Source organism: Dermacentor albipictus, chromosome 8 (genome assembly GCF_038994185.2).
Source record: "Dermacentor albipictus isolate Rhodes 1998 colony chromosome 8, USDA_Dalb.pri_finalv2, whole genome shotgun sequence".
NCBI lineage: Eukaryota > Metazoa > Arthropoda > Arachnida > Ixodida > Ixodidae > Dermacentor > Dermacentor albipictus.
In genome coordinates this window covers 40,412,544-40,431,182 of record NC_091828.1, presented here as the reverse complement: position 1 = coordinate 40,431,182, position 18,639 = coordinate 40,412,544, and the positions used below count along the sequence as shown (strand labels likewise).

The following is an 18,639-nucleotide window of genomic DNA, read 5'->3' as shown; positions in this document are numbered from 1 at the left end:
GCTATGTGAGCTGGTATACCCCCTAGGTAAACGGGAATTACGTCAATAGCGCCAAATATTTCTCCTGGTGCTTGGTAGGCTAAACTCTGGGAGAAAAAAAAACATAAAAATCAAGCATGCTACCGTGTAAACGGTTTTGTGGACGCGCGAGGGGAAACACAATCCCGCTTGTCTGCTGTGCGCTCGATGGGAACACGGCTTTCTATGCAGGCGCCAATGGAAGCCAACACCGCTTGTATTTATTTTTTACATTGTTTTCCTCTTTCAGATCTTATTTGGAACACCCTTCGGCGTCTAATTTTCTTGTCGTATTTACAACATACGTACAACGCTTTGGTTGGTAGCAACTTTATTGAATTGTCCTGCAGAGTCTTGGTGACCCGGACTCAGGTCTCCCACGACGGGACGTCGAGTTCTTGCCTCCGCGTTGCCTCGCGGGCCTGCTGGACGGCCCAGAGTTGGCCGCCGAGGTCGGAGCTGCGCAGAGCGGCGGGCCACCTCAGCGATAGGGTCTCGGAGTTTAATTCGTTTTTCCATTGGGCGTTACATTCCCATAGCATGTGTTTGAGTGTAACTGTGTCCTGTTTCCATATCTTACGTGTGTCTTCTTTAATTACTTCAGGCAATAGCCGTTTGAGGTGCAACGGGTTCGGTAAGGCATTTCTTCGAAATGGGCGTGGGGCCCTTGCTTGTGCCCTGTTTAGCTCGCCGTGTGGTGGTGGCAATGATGTTCGTGCTTGTTCATACAGCGTTGTGATGTTGTAGCTGGTCAGTCTGTCTCGTTCGGCTCGGGGGACTTCCCGAGGGGCCGGCCGGGCGCGATCCGTCAGCTCTCGCGCTTTGCTGTGGGCTACCTCTTCGAGGTTCGGGGGTGCCTGGTCGCCCTTGTTGATGTGGGCGGGGAACCATACGATAAGACTCGGGAAGTTATTGGGGGTGCGTCTCCTCTCAAGGATGTTGTTAGCTTTTGACGAAATGCGTCCTTTGGCAAAGTTTCTCACCGATCCTCAGGAGGCCATCCTTGAGTGGGCTGAGAGGATAAAGGAGGCCTACTTCAAGTAGTTCCTTCCCCCACCCTCTATGCCGTTGCCCCCTTCCCTTTAAAGAGGGATAAATAAAGTTTTTCATCATCATCATCATCATCATCATCATCATCATCACCACCGCAGTCTGGGAGTTGCTCACGACGGTGTTGAAGTCAGGATTCGAGAGGGGCAAGGCAATTGCTACCTAGATGAAGGGCTTTGATGATACACGCGTTGTCTGTTTCGGAGTTAGCGTCTATTATTGATACAGTGAATCATCGACAGCAGGGGCGTTGTGCAGCGTCGACGAAGCGCGCATCGGTTTCCCTGCCGTACGACGGTGTCAAAAGAGCCTTCTTTGAATCAGTTAAGCAATTTAAAGTATCAATGCGTTATTTTTCAGAACTTACCGGCGTCCATCACTCTGACCACTCCACAAGCACGCGCAAACATAATGCCAATAAACAACAGCAGAAAACATGGTGCGTTTCTTTTTCTTGCGTCATTTACGCCGAAGCCCTTGTGCTCTCCTCTCCTTACTTTAATGCTGCTGCAACGTGAAGGCTTTATTACAAAAATTAAATTCAAAATTTGATTATGTGTAACGAGCAGGCAGGGTTAAGATTTCCTGCTGTGTGGCATTTTATTTACCGCCTGCGTGATAAGTAAAGTTTGTCGCTCAGTGTACATTATTTATTCAGTGCTATAATGTTCTTCGTGCGAAGCATTCTCTTGCCATCGCAGCCTTGTTATCACCAACCGTGGCCGCCGTAGCCACTGAAGTGGCCGCCGTAGCCACCGAAGTGGCCGCCGTAGCCACCGGCGTGGCCACCACCGAATCCATGGCCGTATCCTCCTCTCGGTATGATCACATATACGCCGGAGGAGCCTTTCAGACCTTTTTTCCCATACAGGTGGCTGATAATTTTCGTCTTCTTTCCGTAGCCATGACCACCATATCCACCACCACCGTATCCGTATCCGTGTCTCCAATAACCGACTCCACCGCATCCAGCAACGCCTCGCCCATGCAGCTTGTAGAGGTAGCCAGTGCATGCATGAGTCGCAGCGAGCGCTACTACCAGCATAATGGCGAGCTGCACGAATGGAAGCATAAATATCACGCACCTTACACAGAGACCAACCACAACAATAACCGTATGGCACTGTAGAGTGGTTTCGAAAAGAAAGCGTAAAAAGGGACGACACGCGCATGGACATTGTTGCGCTGCTTGAAGGCCGGTGGCCTAACTGAACACTGGCTTGTTCAAAAGTACGCCAAGCACATTGCAAGGATTCATATCACATGCGGGATACGCAGGGATTCTGACTGAAACGGTGTCTTCATTATTTTGCTGGCTCACACAGATTGCAAGCTATATTGAATACACTGCCAACAAAAGACCGATTGCAGGTTTCACTGGTGGTTTTCACACCGGTGTAGACAGTGCTACCAAATACTTAGTATCCCTTGTCGTTTTTTATTGAACACACATTTAATAAGGACACTGTTTCTTGCTTTGGGCAGGCAAGAGACCACTATGAACTGAGACTTCATACACTGAAATTACTGTGCAGCCTTCACAGTATATTTGGGCAATTGCAGCGTTTACGGCTCTTTATCTGCTACAATTTTTTTTATAAAACTTGCCCCAAATGTACACCGAACATATTCATTTCTAGTGTAGGAAGACCGAGAACTTTCTATAGCGATGACCTGTACGAGCAGTATTGCCGTAGTGAAAGGTGTGGCTACAGATCGCACTTCGTATCGCACATAATTCCTAACAGCCATTCCTAAGCGTGCCAGCAATGAACAAAAGATCACTTGCGTAATGTAATAAATATAAAGTAAGGAAGCATACTCACAATGAAAGGCAAGGCAATGTAAATCGTGAAGTGTCGTGAGAGCTTTGAGGTACGTTTACATATTCTCCTGGGCGTAGTGGAATAAGTGCCGCATATTGTCACAGGTTTACTGAAAGCTCGAAGCTTGAAAAATGATATGCCAAGGAAGGACATAAAATGTTATAGCAGTGACTACTAAGCTGTTTATTGAAGGTCAAAGTAACTTTATACACATGTTATGTACCTGTAATTATGTTCAATAGTAAATAGAAACTCATGACTCTGTAAAATACTTCTCTTATTGGCTGTCAGCTTAGCGTGGATTCGAATTACGGGCTGCTTTTTTCGTATAGAAAAATAATCGAAGTAAAACTCAGCGAAGTGTGGATATGATGAAACAGATTCTAACTTGCCATACAAAACGTAAGCAGGGTGTTCTGGCTTTCACATAAGGAGTATAAAAAAGAAAAAAATCACGCGAAGATTTCTTTCTGATTGAAATCAAGAGTGCGAATTTGCAGTGATACCTTCTCCAATTATATTCCTTTCGCACTGTTAGCGCTTCATCAGTGGTCAGAGCGACGCTCCGCCCGCGTTATCAACAAGATCAGACAATCGGGAACGAGGAGTGACACGAGTTGCAAAGAATCGAGAGGAAATAATCGCGGCATCACTGCAATATCGCGGCCCACCTGCGTGTTGTTAGGGTAACCTCAAGAAGCATCCAGTACATTTGTTTTGTGGTTAACTAATTAGCTGATGATGATTATTTACGTATTGAATAATATTTACCACGGATGTGTTTACATTAGGGTTTAGAACACATTCTAAAGCATCAACTTCACTTCTTTAGTGAGTGGTTCATTGACTCTTGCACCATTACTTTTTACTAATCTAAAAGACAGTCCACGAAGCATCAGAAAAACCTACGTGGCATCCTGCTCGTCCTCCACATATGTCCTCTGAAAGAAGCGGATAACGAAGTAATTATTTCCGACTAATAGACACATTCGCTTGGAAGTAAAACACGTTGGCTTTCTTCGACGCGCCTGTTACAGTCATACAGAAAATTGAGGTGACTTACTGCGGCTAATCGATAATGTGCGCTGCGATTTTTGACAACTTGGTTCTGGCGCTTTGCTTACCGCTGTCACAAGTGGTTGTGCGCTGGGACGCGACGCTCGGTGCTAGCAGAAATTGTGAGGCCATACAAAGATGTGTAATGGCGATGCAACCGCTCATTTTGGCATAGAGCTAGGTCAGTTTCGGTGCGACGAGCTTGACAGTACAACTTACAGTAAAACACGACAGGTCATGGCTCTCCTTGTGTGAAGCAAGACTTCCCAGTTCATATTCTTGGATGATGGCTGTGGGTGGCGCTTTCGCTTTTGCGTGACGTAACGTTCACCACTTAGCCCCAGTGGCATTCTCCCGATCGCGGATACCAAGAAGGCCAATCGATATCTTGTCCATTGAATACGCACTGAAAATGTCAACTAGAAAGTTGTAGAGAGAGGACACGGTCCACCATCACCGCCTTGATCGAGATAAATGAGTTGTCCGCGGCAAACGATGGCACCTTCACATTTCCTCTGCTTTTGTCAACCGAGGCTTTAGTACAGGCAACACTGTGTTCACTTAGACATGGGGCTTCAGATGAGAAAAGAAACGCTTATTTTCACTCTATATCTCTTGTACGACTCGACAAAACAGTTAAGCTAAGACCGTAGGTTAATGTTCATTTTTTTCCGCAAGGAATACCGTCGATATAACGCACGCTTAAGATAACCGCAATCAATATCGCCACACCACAGTGCCCTGAACTCATGAACAGCGCTGTTTTGTGAGCTTTGTGAATGCTACACATTGGTCCCATACCTTTTTTTTTTTAATTTCAATCCTGGAAACCAAGCACGTATGGTGGGTCATTTGAACACCTCATTCTCTGATTATCAGTACACTCGATGATCAGCAAATCGGCTGCAACTCACAAGGAACTTACCAATTATTGAATGCGTTTTTGCCAATACATCTGCAGAAGGGCAGTTCCTCTCAAATTAACAAGCATTAGAAATGTCACTAATACTCAGTCATGGCACTGCGTAAACTACAGTTGCGAAAGCAAGGAACACAAATTGAAAAAACAAAAACAAGAAGTGCTTGACTGGCAAGTGCTCAGCGCCATCGGTCCGATTCCACTGATGACAGCCACTAACATGGTGGCTGTCAACAAATACTGTGGCCTCTTCTACTAACAGCTCAAACTTACAAAGTACTCTCTAAATACGAACCTTGCATCCATATTATTAAGATTCGCAATGCAACAGATATATAGCTCTAGATCATACCATCGTCGTCTTCATGGTCAGCATATATTGCCCGTTGGCAGAAAGAGACTGCTGGCGCATGTTGTAAACTGAAATTCATCCTTATATACAGGGCACCGGGGTCCTGCACCAAGGGGCAAGGGAAACGAAGCCAGGGAACACGCCTGATCTAAAACACGGAAGAGGGCGGCAGACATGCGCCCCAGCGCAAAGAAAGTTTACTTGTCGCAGCACTTCGGAATTGAGAGAAGTGGCTCAGGAATGGACCAAGTCTCGTTGGGCAGTGAGGCTATGCCGACGCTGTCACCTCGGGAGTCAGGAAGCAGGTTTGCATCAAGATAGCGTCTTCAATGTTTGCTTACCCGAGTTATTTCTCGCTCGCTCGTCAAGACACGTGAAAACGCCGTTGCTTGCACCGCTTTACTCTCAACCGGCGCTTTCCGGCGGGAAGCCCGGAAGCCGCGCAGTAGCAGCTGCTTTCGAGAGTTGGCTGAAGGCGCCCTGAAAAATGAGAGAGCAAATGGATGCTGCTGATGCATTTGCAGATGCGAACAGAGTTGTCAAACTTAGAAAGTAGCGACACACACACACACACACACACCTAGTTCTTGTATTATTTTTTTATACACTTTCTTCCAAATAGCCCCTCAATTTACTTTAATGACATTATTACATAGCATTTTTCTGTCAAGGCAAAAATGTCAAGGGAATCCCTTTCAGAGCCTTCTTGTGTGTGTCCCATTACAAAAGCCAATGTATGCAAAGACAACAGGAGTGAAATCATTCCTTGAATCTATCTGATTCCGCATGCGGCCTTGCGAAGCGCTGCTTGTGAGGCCACCCCCTTTTGGCGACGTAGGACGGTGTAAAATCAAAGTGGGCTCTATGCCGCGACAACGCGGCATGTCTTTCTATTGCTTCTGAAATGACTGTGCCTCCATTCGGGAGTTGCGCAATGCGCCAATCGTGATCCCCACTTGGGAATAGGAAAATGAGGCGCCAGGTTCAGTTGAGCTTGAAGTTAATCTCCGGGATGAGACCACTTTCGTGATATTTCCCAATATCTGGGAACAAATACATGGGCGTCCAAGTTACTTTCAATGCATTAATGGGCGTTTTGTTAAAGAAGTAAGCGCACCGACAGTGCAATCGTTCGTTGCAATCGCAAGCCAGTGCAAGAGTGATCGGCGGGCAGCGATCTTTTATTCCTTTAGGAATGGGGCATTCTTAGGCTATTCCGAAAGAAATCCTAGTTTCGTTCAACATAATAATGTGTCGTTAATGCCTGCACGTCACTTTGATGGAGTAAGTTTTCTCGAATTTGGGACGTCGCGTGAAAGCCAGGCGAAGTGGGCGCATCCGAAAATCTTTTGACGAATAGCGGTAGCCTAATGCGAAAAAGGCGTAGGATCGCAAATGGATACTTTTTTATTGTCTTCAGTGGGGGTTGCGCGAAAAGTTATTTAACGAATCGTGGAGGCCTGATTGCAGAAACGGAATACAATCATTTGGAATAGCTTTACGTTATAGCATCCTATGTTTGTGCTTGTGGTGGTGCTGTCATCGCGGTCATTCTATTGTCATCATTCCAGCTTCGTAATCCGCGTCTTGTGATGTCATCGTCGTCCTGTCTCTTACACCGACGATGCGCGCCAGGTTGTCTGATAGCTTGGACCAACAGGAACGTGCTCCTGGTTTTGATGCCATCGTGGTAATTGCATCATCATCACTATAGCTTCCTCCTCTGACTCTCAGTGTGCCATCATCGTCACGCCAACATTTTTATACAGTGACCAAGCATTTCTTGTCCTGCCGTCGAAGTGATGCCACCATGGTCTTTCTATAGTCCTTTCATCTGCTTCGTCATCCAATTATCGTCATGCCGGCGCCTTGACACCATCGTAGCCACTACGTAATCATACGCGATCGTTGTCATACTCTCGTAGTTATCCCATTTTCTATCATGCTGTTGTCAGCCCATTGTAGTCACTCCGTCGTTCTGACATAGTCGTGCTCAAGCATTCGTTTTTATACGTTGGGAAGATACCATCGCAGTCGCATCATCACCGCCAATCTAGCTACGTCGTTCGACTCTCATCATGACTTTGTGGTCATGCCATCGGATCGCGCAATCGTTGTCATACCACTGTGGTTGCACCGTGATTGTCATACCGTAATAGTCAGTGTAAGCTTATCGTCGTTAAGTCGTCTTCGAACAGTAATCGTCACGTTGCCATCGTCATACTATGGTCATCGTTTCAGAACTGTTAAGTCATTGTCGTCATGCCGTTTCGTCATACCACCTTCATTTTTTCCAGTGACGTAATTCTTCTTCATTTCATTGTTGGTGCGTCGCCATCATGCAGTCCTTGTCATGCCGTCATGCTCATGCCTGACCTTGGCAACTGAGGACCATAGCAAAGTGGGCCGATGCAAGAGTCGGTGTATGTCTGATAATGCTGAAGTAACAAAAGTCTCAGGTAGTCTACTATACATGTTGTTTCAGCGAACATTTTCAAAAATATTTAAAAGTTGCCTGTGGCAGATATCACAATTCTAATTCATGAGCTGCTCTACTCGAAGCGGCGGACAATACTTGCACAAAAAAATTCTGAAGCAAAATAACTAATGAATGAAAATTCACTTATTAGGTTTTAGCTAATTACATTATGGCCCATATTCCAATTTGCTAATTCTACCCGTGGTGGTCGCAAGGCGAATCCACTTGGAACGAATTTTCAAGTTGACACCAGTTTCGAGATAAAAATTCCCTAACTTTGCGGAGAAAGCCAGCAGCGTGCTGTTCTTTAAAGCTATACTTATGATGGAAAGCAGCGTAAAAGTTGTTTGTACTCTTCAAACAAGCAAACTAATTGTTTTTACAACATTTGAATCGACAAGGACATCTGTGCCATATGAAACAGTGGCTCCCCTTCTAAATAACAACTGGAGGAAAACTGAAGGACTACTTTCCTGCTGCAACTATACATCCTGCAAAAACATTTTCTGGCATAGGCATGTCAATATTTAGCTTTTTTTATGAACTACAATTTGTGATATAGAGGTCCATCTACTTTTCGTAGTATATGCTGTGCTGCTTTTAGTCAGTAGAAGATCGCCACGAGATTTTAGCTTTGTGTCATCGAAAATATGAAGACAAATTATGCGATCCTGCTTAGCCTACAGGAACGTTTATTACACTGTGTAGTAGATCCGCTAGTTAGGTCAATCAAATGATATTTTCGTAAGCCTGCTGACCACTTTTGACGGTTTGGGATTTACATTTCGGCTTGGATCACAACTATGATCATCTGTATTATCGTCATTTGAATAAAGATCTGAGTGGGTAAGCAATCGTGTAATTTTTATGCTGCCCTCTGCTGCCCTATTTATTTGCCGCAGAATAGCATTTTCTTCAGAGCTAGGTAAAGTAAACCCTATCGGAGTTACTAGACCCTCCCAAAATGTTTTTATGGGTGTGTGTGCGTCAATTGTCGAAGAAATATTTCTTTAATTCGCTGAAAACATAACTCGAACGGCGAAATTGACACTATATAATGCAAATGCGAATATTCAGTAAATATTTTTTGCCCGAAATACATAAAGACCATGAAGTCGGTATGCGCCTGCGCGTAGTACGAAAAGCATGCCCCGACCCCATAACTGACGGCTTAACGATTTGTTGAGTGTCACCTTACACCGCCAAGAGGAGATCCAACACCAAAAACGTTTTTATAAGTTGTCAGTGGATAAGCTTTATTTCAGTTATCGAGCTGCTAGCGAATGTGGGCGACCATCAGGCGTATTCCACGCTGCGGTGGCCCTGTGATGATAGCTTAGTCCTGCGAACCAGCCATAGCTGGTCCTCCGGACTAGGACTTGTCTGCTGGGCCTTCCACTGGTCTTCGGTTGGTGCTTAGATGAGCGTTGTTCCTGCGTTCTTTTTGCCTTCCCAGTCCGCGTGGTGGTAAAGACTGTGTGGCGTTTGCAAAACTGGACGTCTCTGGTATGTCAATATATGGTTTTGAGACGCACCTCTCTATATATAAAGAGCAGGAGCTTAGTTAAACAAAGCGCGCAATTTCTACAGTGATGAAAATGCGAAATAAAGTTTACCATGAAAATGCGACCCCCACGTGCGCTAAGAAGAGAACGACGAAGCCTGCCAATTTTGTGGCAAAAAAGAAATTGCAGCTGCTTACTGTCGATATTTTTGTTAAGACCAAGGTTGAGCCGGTGGCTAAAGAAAGAGAAATTTCGACGCTCAGGATTCATATTTGGATTTGTTTTGTTTTTGCGGAAGCTTTCTCAGGTCGACATTATTTTTGAGCCGACCATTAAAGGGTTAACCGAAATGGTTGCCACAAACAGCACAAAAAGTAAAAAAGTTTTGCAAACATGAACGGCTGCATGAGTGATCTACGAGTTTTCGGGCTGGACAGCCATCTCACCTCCCCCTATAATGTTCATGGCCGCTGGTGGCTGCGTTTCTTGACATGCTGACGATGTAGTGGGCGACAGTGTGGCTGTGTTCGGGTGTGCACGCTTTAGTCCCATGCGATTTCTGCAGCGGTTTTATGCAACTTGCCTTTTAAGTATACCGCCAGCGTAAAGTTTCTGTCAGTAAGAATATTATCAGCGCAGTACTTATAAAATGACTAACAAAGTGGAGGCACACATACCGTAAAGGCCGGTGTTTTCTTCTCTTTCTGTCTCAGTCTATTTTGGGCTCATAAATATGAATCAAGTACCGAGCACCCAACTAGCCTCGCCTTACACCATTACTTACACTTCCGTATTATAATGCGGAGTCTTACACTCTTCACTACTTGCCGTAAGTGCTTTGTCTCGTGTTCATTCAACGGCAGCTTCGAATGTTTTCAATTTTTCTTACAACTACCTGCTTCTCATGTGCAAAAGCTGAATGCATTTGTTTGCACTTATTTTCATTCGTAGAAGTATCTTACTATCACTATGAAATATTCAAATAAGAGTAAGATGCGTATAGAGATGTAGAACAGTGTGTACAAACTGCATTTTCGCAAGATCCGTGAACTGTTGAAAACGTCCTACAACTGTGCACTTTTATGCCGGAATATCTGTGATGTCAGCGTGGTACTGCAGTAGCCTCTTGTCAGTTGCTTAAAATTCAAGGCACCGCCAATATAGGCGTATTTATCAAGCATTCACAGCCTAAGAAAAAAGTAATTATCACATCTAGGTAATCTCGGAAAATCAATGGTGTCCATTACACACCAGCAGCGCCTGCGCATTTTAGCATCTGTCACTAGCGTTACTGCGTACGTGTATTGTATCTTGTTGCAAGGTGAGCCCAAAAGAACGCATAACCAATGTATTGCCACTGGTGAAATCCAGCAGCCGTAGCGCTTATCGCGAGGAAGCATTCGCGCATACATTTCAGCGAGCAGAGGTTAATAATTAATTTCCACAAGTTACGCAACCAAACTCTTGTCTACGTATGTGCTATCGGTAGCAAACTTTCAAGGATCACGGCATCTGACAAAGAGATGCATTATTCTTTTCAGCAGCCTGAACAAGCCACTCGAATATTTCATTTCGAGCCTGTACTAGTATTCGCGAACACAACGCAGTACGCTTCTAATGAGTATTGTTAAGGACATGTTTTGACGAACTTAAAGGGCGTGTTTTGACGAACATACTTCGGACCGCTAATTGTTGCGGTCAACTGCACCTCTATGGCACTGAGCTTAACTTCCCGCAGTTTTCTTTATCAAATCCCAGGTGTTCTTTTTTTCTGTATTGGCCTCGTAGTGAAAGAAATCATGCGATGGCTGCAGCAGTTATGCTGCCAAAGCAATCCGATATATGCCAGCAAAGGGCGACATGATAGAGGCGCAAACTTTACAAAACTGGGTTTCTTAGAAATAGTTCTTTATTTAAAATGTACGGCGCCACTTGAACCGCTGTATTCACGCAAAGTCATTTGTACACACCATTACCGTGAACCGGAAACTTGGAACTGCGGCCTTGCACAGATGAGAGAGCATTCAGCTGGGCCTGGCTCGCCTACCACCACCCGTGCCCACCGTAACCCCCGCCATATCCACCTCCGTATCCGCCACCGTAACCACCGCCGCCGTATCCACCATGACCGTGAAGGACGATGACCTTGCCATATCCGCCATGACCGCGACCGTAACCACCGCCACCGCCGCCGTAACCTCCACCGCCATAGCCTCCGCCTCCGTAGCCTCCACCGCCGTAGCCTCCGTAGTGGTAGCCCGCGTTGACGGACGATGCTACGAGAGCTACCATCAACAGCAGGAGAGTCTGCAGTGAACAACGTGGAGCATGATTTTAAAGTCGTCGCTGCTTCAAAAGCCGAATTAGTGGCATATACATATGTCAGGAAATGTTTTGCTATGTATTAGAATGTTACATTTCCTATTTAAAGAAAGAGTCGCTCGCACCAACTGAAATGTATTTGAATGCTAGGCAAATATAAAACATACTAATTGGTTTCACTATTATTTTCTGGAAAACATTGAACCGGTGTATCATTTTTTAGCAACATCCTGGCGAGTGAGAGTGATGCCCCGTGTAGACGAGAGATCTGGCAGCTTCGGCCCATTGAAGAGTACTAATGCCTGATGCTGTCATGAAGCCACGTAATGCATAATTTTTTCTTGCCTCGCGGCCATACACCAGTTTCCGTAAAGAGAAAATGTAATAGAGACTCAAGTTATTTCAATTGGTTATTTGCTGAACATCAAGAAATTTATTTTAATATATTGATATGCCTCTTTACATATGGCGCGTATGAAATGATGAAAAATAAAGAATTACCTTCCCGTGCATCCTTGCTGCCAATTTGATAGGTCATTTGAAGACACGCTGTACTCCCCTATCTCGGTGCAAGAAATGCCTGCCTTATAACGTCTACTACCTTTATTTTCTTACTGTACCTACCTAATTTCACGAACACAACCTCTATTATACTTGAAATACACATATCCTTCTGAAGTCTGGTTCACTCTTGATGTGATCAAGTACTGATATCCTACAATTTATTTTCCTTTCCACAATCTCTTGCTTCCTGTTGATGTTATCCATGCCTCTTCCTATATCAAGAAGAAGAATTATGGTGTTTTACGTGCCAAAACCGCTTTCTGATTATGAGGCACGCCGTAGCGAAGGACTCCGGGAATTTCGACCACCTGGGGTTCTTTAACGTGCACCTAAATCTAAGTACACGGGTGTTTTCGCATTTCGCCCCCATCGAAATGCGGCCGCCGTGGCCGGGATTCGATCCCGCGACCTCGTGCTCAGCAGCCTAACACCATAGCCACTGAGCAACCACGGCGGGTACTCTTCCTATATCAAGGAGCTAACAAATGATGGACAACAAAAAAAAAAGCAATAAGTCACTGCCGAAACAGAACTGAACTTCAGTTACCACTATCCTTAAAGCAGTTTAGTTGCGGTGGTTACTTCGTAAGTTATACTTCCATATTTCGGGCATCATTACCCCAACATTGTTCAAGAAACTAGACTGACCGCTAAACAAGAAAAAAAATTGTCACCACCCAAGAAGGCCGCCTCTAATCAATACGTGAAGTCGATACTTTCCAATGCTAACCTCACACGAGTTACATAATTTCCAAGATGAGACATTATTTCCAAGAGCAATTGCAGTTTATCGTTAAGTGTGCTCCCCGTAAACTTTTCCGATAGGCTGAAAATGATCTGAGGCGTTAAGATTATTGTAATACATTTAGATCGCAGAAATGCTTTTATAAGTCAACCACTGGACTGATCTGAATAAATGTTGTTGCATTTGAGAGAAAAACATAAATTATAGTGTCTGTAGGAATCAGAATGTAAGGCCCGGAAAAGTTTTATAAAGCTTTCCGAATATCGGTGACTTTCGACAAAGCTGGACGCATGAAGTTCACAAATTTAATAATAATAATATTTGGGGTTTTACGTGCCAAAACCACTTTGTGATTATGAGGCACGCCGTAGAGGAGGACTCCGGAAATTTTGACCACCTGGTGTTCTTTAACGTGCACCTAAATATAAGCACACGGGTGTTTTCGCATTTCGCCCCCATCGAAATGCGGCCGCCATGGCCGGGATTCGATCCCGCGACCTCGTGCTCAGCAGCCCAACACCATAGCCACTGAGCAACCACGGCGGGTAAGTTCACAAATTTGTAACAGTGCACCAAGAATGGATACTGATGCTTTGTAAATTGCATCTGTTAGCGCCTTTAGAGCGGACGAACTTGACACAATTATTCTTATCTTGCGTGCATTTATTACAACGTTTACAAGGTTTCGTTAGCACTCCTACTCACCTAATAATGGTATTTGTAGAAAGATCCATTATTCATCAATTTGCCCGCGTCAGATGTAATAATATGTGCACTATGTAGAATTGTGATATACTTTTTTTCATGGCTGAAGCAGAGATTAGTAAACATGAAAGTATCACTTTCTGAAATCTGCGACATCAACAATTTCTACAACAATAATCAGTGGTGTAAATAAGAAATACGTTAACTACAATCACTAGATTTGAACATTTTTTTTTAAGTGCGACAAACTTCATCTAATTCGGTGTAGTGGTTGCTGAGAAAACGCGATTTCTCCGATCGCATGTATTTAGATAGGAGCCCCTGAGCTAAAGCTTCCCTTTAAGGTTGCGTTATTGCTGAATCTTTATTGCTAAGGGCAAGGTGTAAGATGTTAACGTGGCGCTATTGGACGTGTGATATGCGACCGGTTGCCTATAAAAGCAGTTTAATATGCTGGTGTCCGATTCGGTGCTTGGGCGAATTGACTTCTATCTTGCAGCTTACACCTGCGGGCAAGCCGGAGCCGTTAGAGGCGCATGTCTCGAATTACTTGGCTGGACATAATGACAACGTAACATAACTCTGGGAGGCGACGAAAGCGCCTTTTTAATCTATGAATGACGGAGTTTTTTAGCGCTACTTCATGATAGTGCCATGTAATTGCACAAACATAACAAGCGTGACTACTTTGCACCTAAAGCGAGCAGATGGACTGCACTGTTTACGTATATAATAGTGTAAAGGTTTAAAGTGATATGTAACTGCAGTTTCATTGCCTTTGAAGTTACTCCTAAAAAATTCAGCGCATCTATTGGTTTTCGGTAGAGGTAGAGGTAAACGCCTCAACTTATTTACAATTAAATTTACAGGTACTTCGAAGATTGATAGCTAAAGTTAGATTACAGTAGTCTGCAAGGATGCGACCCTGTTTCATAACTGTCCTTAAGTCGCACACTACTACACACACAAAAAAAATCAGGGAGCGGATACGATACTAAAATATCACTGAAAATACTTTATAAGTTGTTAATCTCCATATCAAGAACAATGGGCCGGGAACATACCGTTGTCTTCATAATGGCCTGAGTTTGACTTGGAGGTTTGAACGACGCCTCTGCGTTGAGTGGTCAGGCACTGAATCACTGCGAGCTATGGCGTACCTGGTGTTCTTATATACTATTCTCCCACCGTAGGCAGAGCGTAAGTAAACCAGCACACGTCCGACATTGCATTCGCAAAGAGGTGAGAGATCGACGTCACACCTTTGAGAAGCCACGCTCCCGGTCCTTGCGGCGGCGGCGGCCCGTAACGGAGTACCTGATAAATTGCTGCTTCGCCACGGGTGCATTCAGTCCATGCAGGCACCAAGCAGATATTGCGGACAGGAAGGGGCAGCCTACGACACGGAGAGTTGCCACGCGAGAGAAAGTCATTGTTCGTACGCTGAAACGCGCCACTGAACGAGCGGCGCTTCGGCTGGTATTCCAGCGAGGGGAGGGGTGGGAGAATGTGCGCGGAAGCGTTCGACCTGGCCACACTGCAGTCTGAAGGTGAATGCAACAAGGCGGCGCTCTCAAAATAATTGGCCCTTTTAATGAGTTACGCGTCGTTGCGAATGTTTGCCAATCCCCGATATAATGTCTGCATCAATTTATTCTACCGTCTTTATTGGCTGTCAAATCGGCAGCCTTAAATCATTATGAAAGAGGAAACACTAAAACAAAACATTCTGAAAACGTATCCATGACATACACACAGTGGAATGAAAGGAGGGAGATTATAAAGGAACGGGAACAACACAACCCTGAATAACTTATAAAAACACATAAAAAGCGCACCGACAAATAACTGTTAACAAACAGACAAGGAAGTGACTGTTCATTCCGCAGGGCTTTCAGAGCCCATCTTCGCTTCATTTGTGCTAGCTGCTATAGCGTGTCAGCTCGCATTGAGAATGATAAAGGACCGATACCAATGCGAAATTTCCGAGCGGCATTTTTTCATAGTGTGAACGTACAGCACTGATATTAATAACGCAGACTAAGTTAGCCCAGATGAGCGTTACAGAATGGTCTTTTTTTTGTTCAGGAGAGGTAGGTATGAATAAATAGAAAGCAGGAGAGGTTGGCTCAGTGAGCGTGCTTCATGCCCGCGTACAAGTTCTCCTCCGGGGGGGGGGGGGGTGGGTGTCGAGTATTTCCACCAAAAATTTGAATATTCTTTGCTAAGCCGCACGTTGAGGGCGCATGCAAAGTATGTGGCGCATCGACTCGGAATTGGGACACGCGCAGCAGTCAGAGTTTTGTTTCTGTCCATTCTTGTGAAGGTATCGATGAGGGTACGTAACAGCCAGGCGTTTTTGACGGAGTAGTATTTTCTTGCTTCGCCGCCACCCAATCGGAAACATGCAGAATCCTCAGGCTAATACACGAGCAGTAGTTGTGACTTTAACAGTGCGATCTAGAACTAGACCTGTGCAGGACTGAAACAGCTAAACTACGGTTAGGAGCATAGATTTTTTTCATCACATAAAATTAATGCTGAATGACTTAAGAGATCATGTGAATTGATTCTCCTTTGATAGACATGGTCCCATGGTTGCAGACACTAGATTATCGCAAATTATTTATGAGAACCATATTTAAGCCATGAACTAGCAAGATAGGAAATACTTGGATACAATTCTTTTATTGCTTGGTTTGTTATTAATATTTTCGGAATACCTACGAAAGGAAATATCAAAGCGTTCCTCCCATACCTAAGCTTGATACACTAGTGAAAGCATTGTGTACCTGCTGGTTAAAGGTAAACGTATGGCCCAAGACTGGAATTTGGTGATTGCTTTTCAAATGTCAATGCATGTTATCGAGATGTCTCTGTATAGAAATAAAGAAAACGAGAGCTTGCTTAAACAAACGAAAAACTTTCGCAGGGGCAAAAATATGACCGCTGCGTCCGCTATAGGAAAAGAACGACGAAGACGGTGGGTTTTGTCAATGGAACATCTACTGCTTCTAACCATTGATATTTTGCGTAAACACTGCTGAGCAAGCACATAAATAAGGGTAAACTTAAAGGCACAGACTTATATTTTGATTCGCATAGTTGTTGCAAATGTTTCTGCGAGGTTAAAAATAAGTGTTAAATATACATTAGGCATATTTTAGCATTTACAGTGTTACTGTTTATGAGGAATGGAAGAAGTGACTGTACCAAACGGTTATTTAATGACGTTAGGACATTTCGCGAGCGCGATATCTTCTCTGAGAAATACTTGTCGGAGTAAATGATGACACAAGTGATGGTTCGTAAACGGGAACAATCGTCTTTCACCAGACCGGAGCACGAAAGTACAAAGGAAACTTATAGGGTGTAGGTCAGGAAAAGCTCCTCTGGCCTAAATCGTCTCCGGCTTAATGCAGATTAAGTGTGACCCTCCTTGTACAGAACTGCAATGCGTTACTAGCGCGCATTGGCGTGGTTGAAATGTGGATGGTGCTTTACAACGTATTTCATGTGCGCAGTAGACGGCAGTGTGAGACGAAGAATTAGGGCTGAATTTTGTGAGTTTGTTGAGCATTGACAATGAAATTAAATTATGCGGACGAAGCGCTCAAGTACAAGTCTATAGAAAGCGAAGCTTTTGTGCAAAAGCCATAAAAGTAAATGCGATGCATAGAATTTTGTTTAAGTTCATGGTATGCCAGATGTAATCCCCTGCAGTGTTTATGTCTATGCGCCCCACAGGTCATAAATGTAACTTCATGCCATGTTTATGTTACGCACTAGACCTCTGTTAAGCCGTGCCGTAATATATACGCCAAGTCAGTGAATGCTCATTGTAAGAAGTCAACACAGTGATTACACGAGGATTAAGACAATGTTTGATGCTTCCTCAGTACACGAATGTGAGGAGTCATCCAGGCGCAGATAATGACGACACATATGCAAATAGATGTAATGCTTCTATAACCCTTTTGTCACATTGACGCACAGTGTATCGGATAGATTGGCACAAGAATATAACCCGCTTGTAAGATTATGAACCACATGTAGCAGGTCTAAGAAAGTAAAGAAAACCGCTCCATATCATGCGGTATCTCATGAAAGATCTACGTTCTATAGGGATTCGTACGAAAGGACTTTAGGCGAGGAGACATCTAGTGCGGTTATTTATGGTATTATTAGGCAGAACAGAAGTGCTATCATCAGCACTACTTTCTCGGGCCGCATTGAACGCTATACATGATGTTTTTTTGTATAAACAGGTTTTTTAATATAAAGAGGCTGCTAGAGTACAGAATGTGGCGTCTTTCCAGAGGAGTTCCCAACCGGAACGAACGTTCCTTGCCGCACGTACTGGATGTTTAACAAGACCAATTACTACAAATTTGTGAATTATCATTTGTTATTATAATCTTAGGGGCAGTGTCAACATACTGAATTTGGAGGCAGCGACCTTTAAATGGACGTTAGAAAAAAGGCGCGCGGACATGCTCACAAGAAGAGAACAACGGACAACACAAAAGTCTACTATCAACTGATGGGGAGCACAGTGCCCGAAAAGAACCTCGAAACGAACTATATCTGCGCATAGTCGGGAATGGCAACGCTACCTGCCAAGCTTATCTACGCAGATTCAGGAGAGGCCACGCTAACCGTAACTCAGGGACACGCGTAACCCTATGCGAACAAAAACTGTCGAGGCTTGATACTACATCTTAGTGTGGCGAAATCAAAGGCTGGCTAAGTCACGCACTTCCGCTACTATTGATATTCTGATCCTCTACTATACAAAGCGCTGCTTCGCTCTTATGTCTGAATAAAACTACAGAGAAAACGACAGCACTACGAAGATTTATGTGGTTTGTTGCTCCGGTTAACAACACTTCACGCTCAATTACTCCCTGATTGATGCTGCGACCTTGTCCTACGTAACAGGAACCCCAGCAAGAATGAACTTTATATACGACGCCCATGCGACATTCGGTGAACGTGTCAGTGATCTTACATAACACCTGTCTGGCCTTCATTTGCCGTTCACTTCTTTTTATTAGTCTCTACGGCGGCGCATTACGTGCTTCCGTAAACACAACGT

The 18,639-nt window shown here is 44.3% G+C and overlaps 1 protein-coding gene across 1 annotated transcript; it reads right to left on the bottom strand.

Moving 5' to 3' along the window:
* Window positions 1-11,095: 11,095 nt before the first annotated feature.
* On the bottom strand, window positions 11,096-14,771 carry LOC135916312 (ctenidin-1-like). The gene is made up of 2 exons (XM_065449643.1): window positions 14,606-14,771; window positions 11,096-11,512 (listed from the first exon to the last, which is right to left on the bottom strand). The coding sequence occupies exons 1-2, from the start codon at window positions 14,615-14,617 to the stop codon at window positions 11,249-11,251; spliced, it is 276 nt and encodes a 91-aa protein (XP_065305715.1). The 5' UTR covers window positions 14,618-14,771; the 3' UTR covers window positions 11,096-11,248.
* Window positions 14,772-18,639: the final 3,868 nt, after the last annotated feature.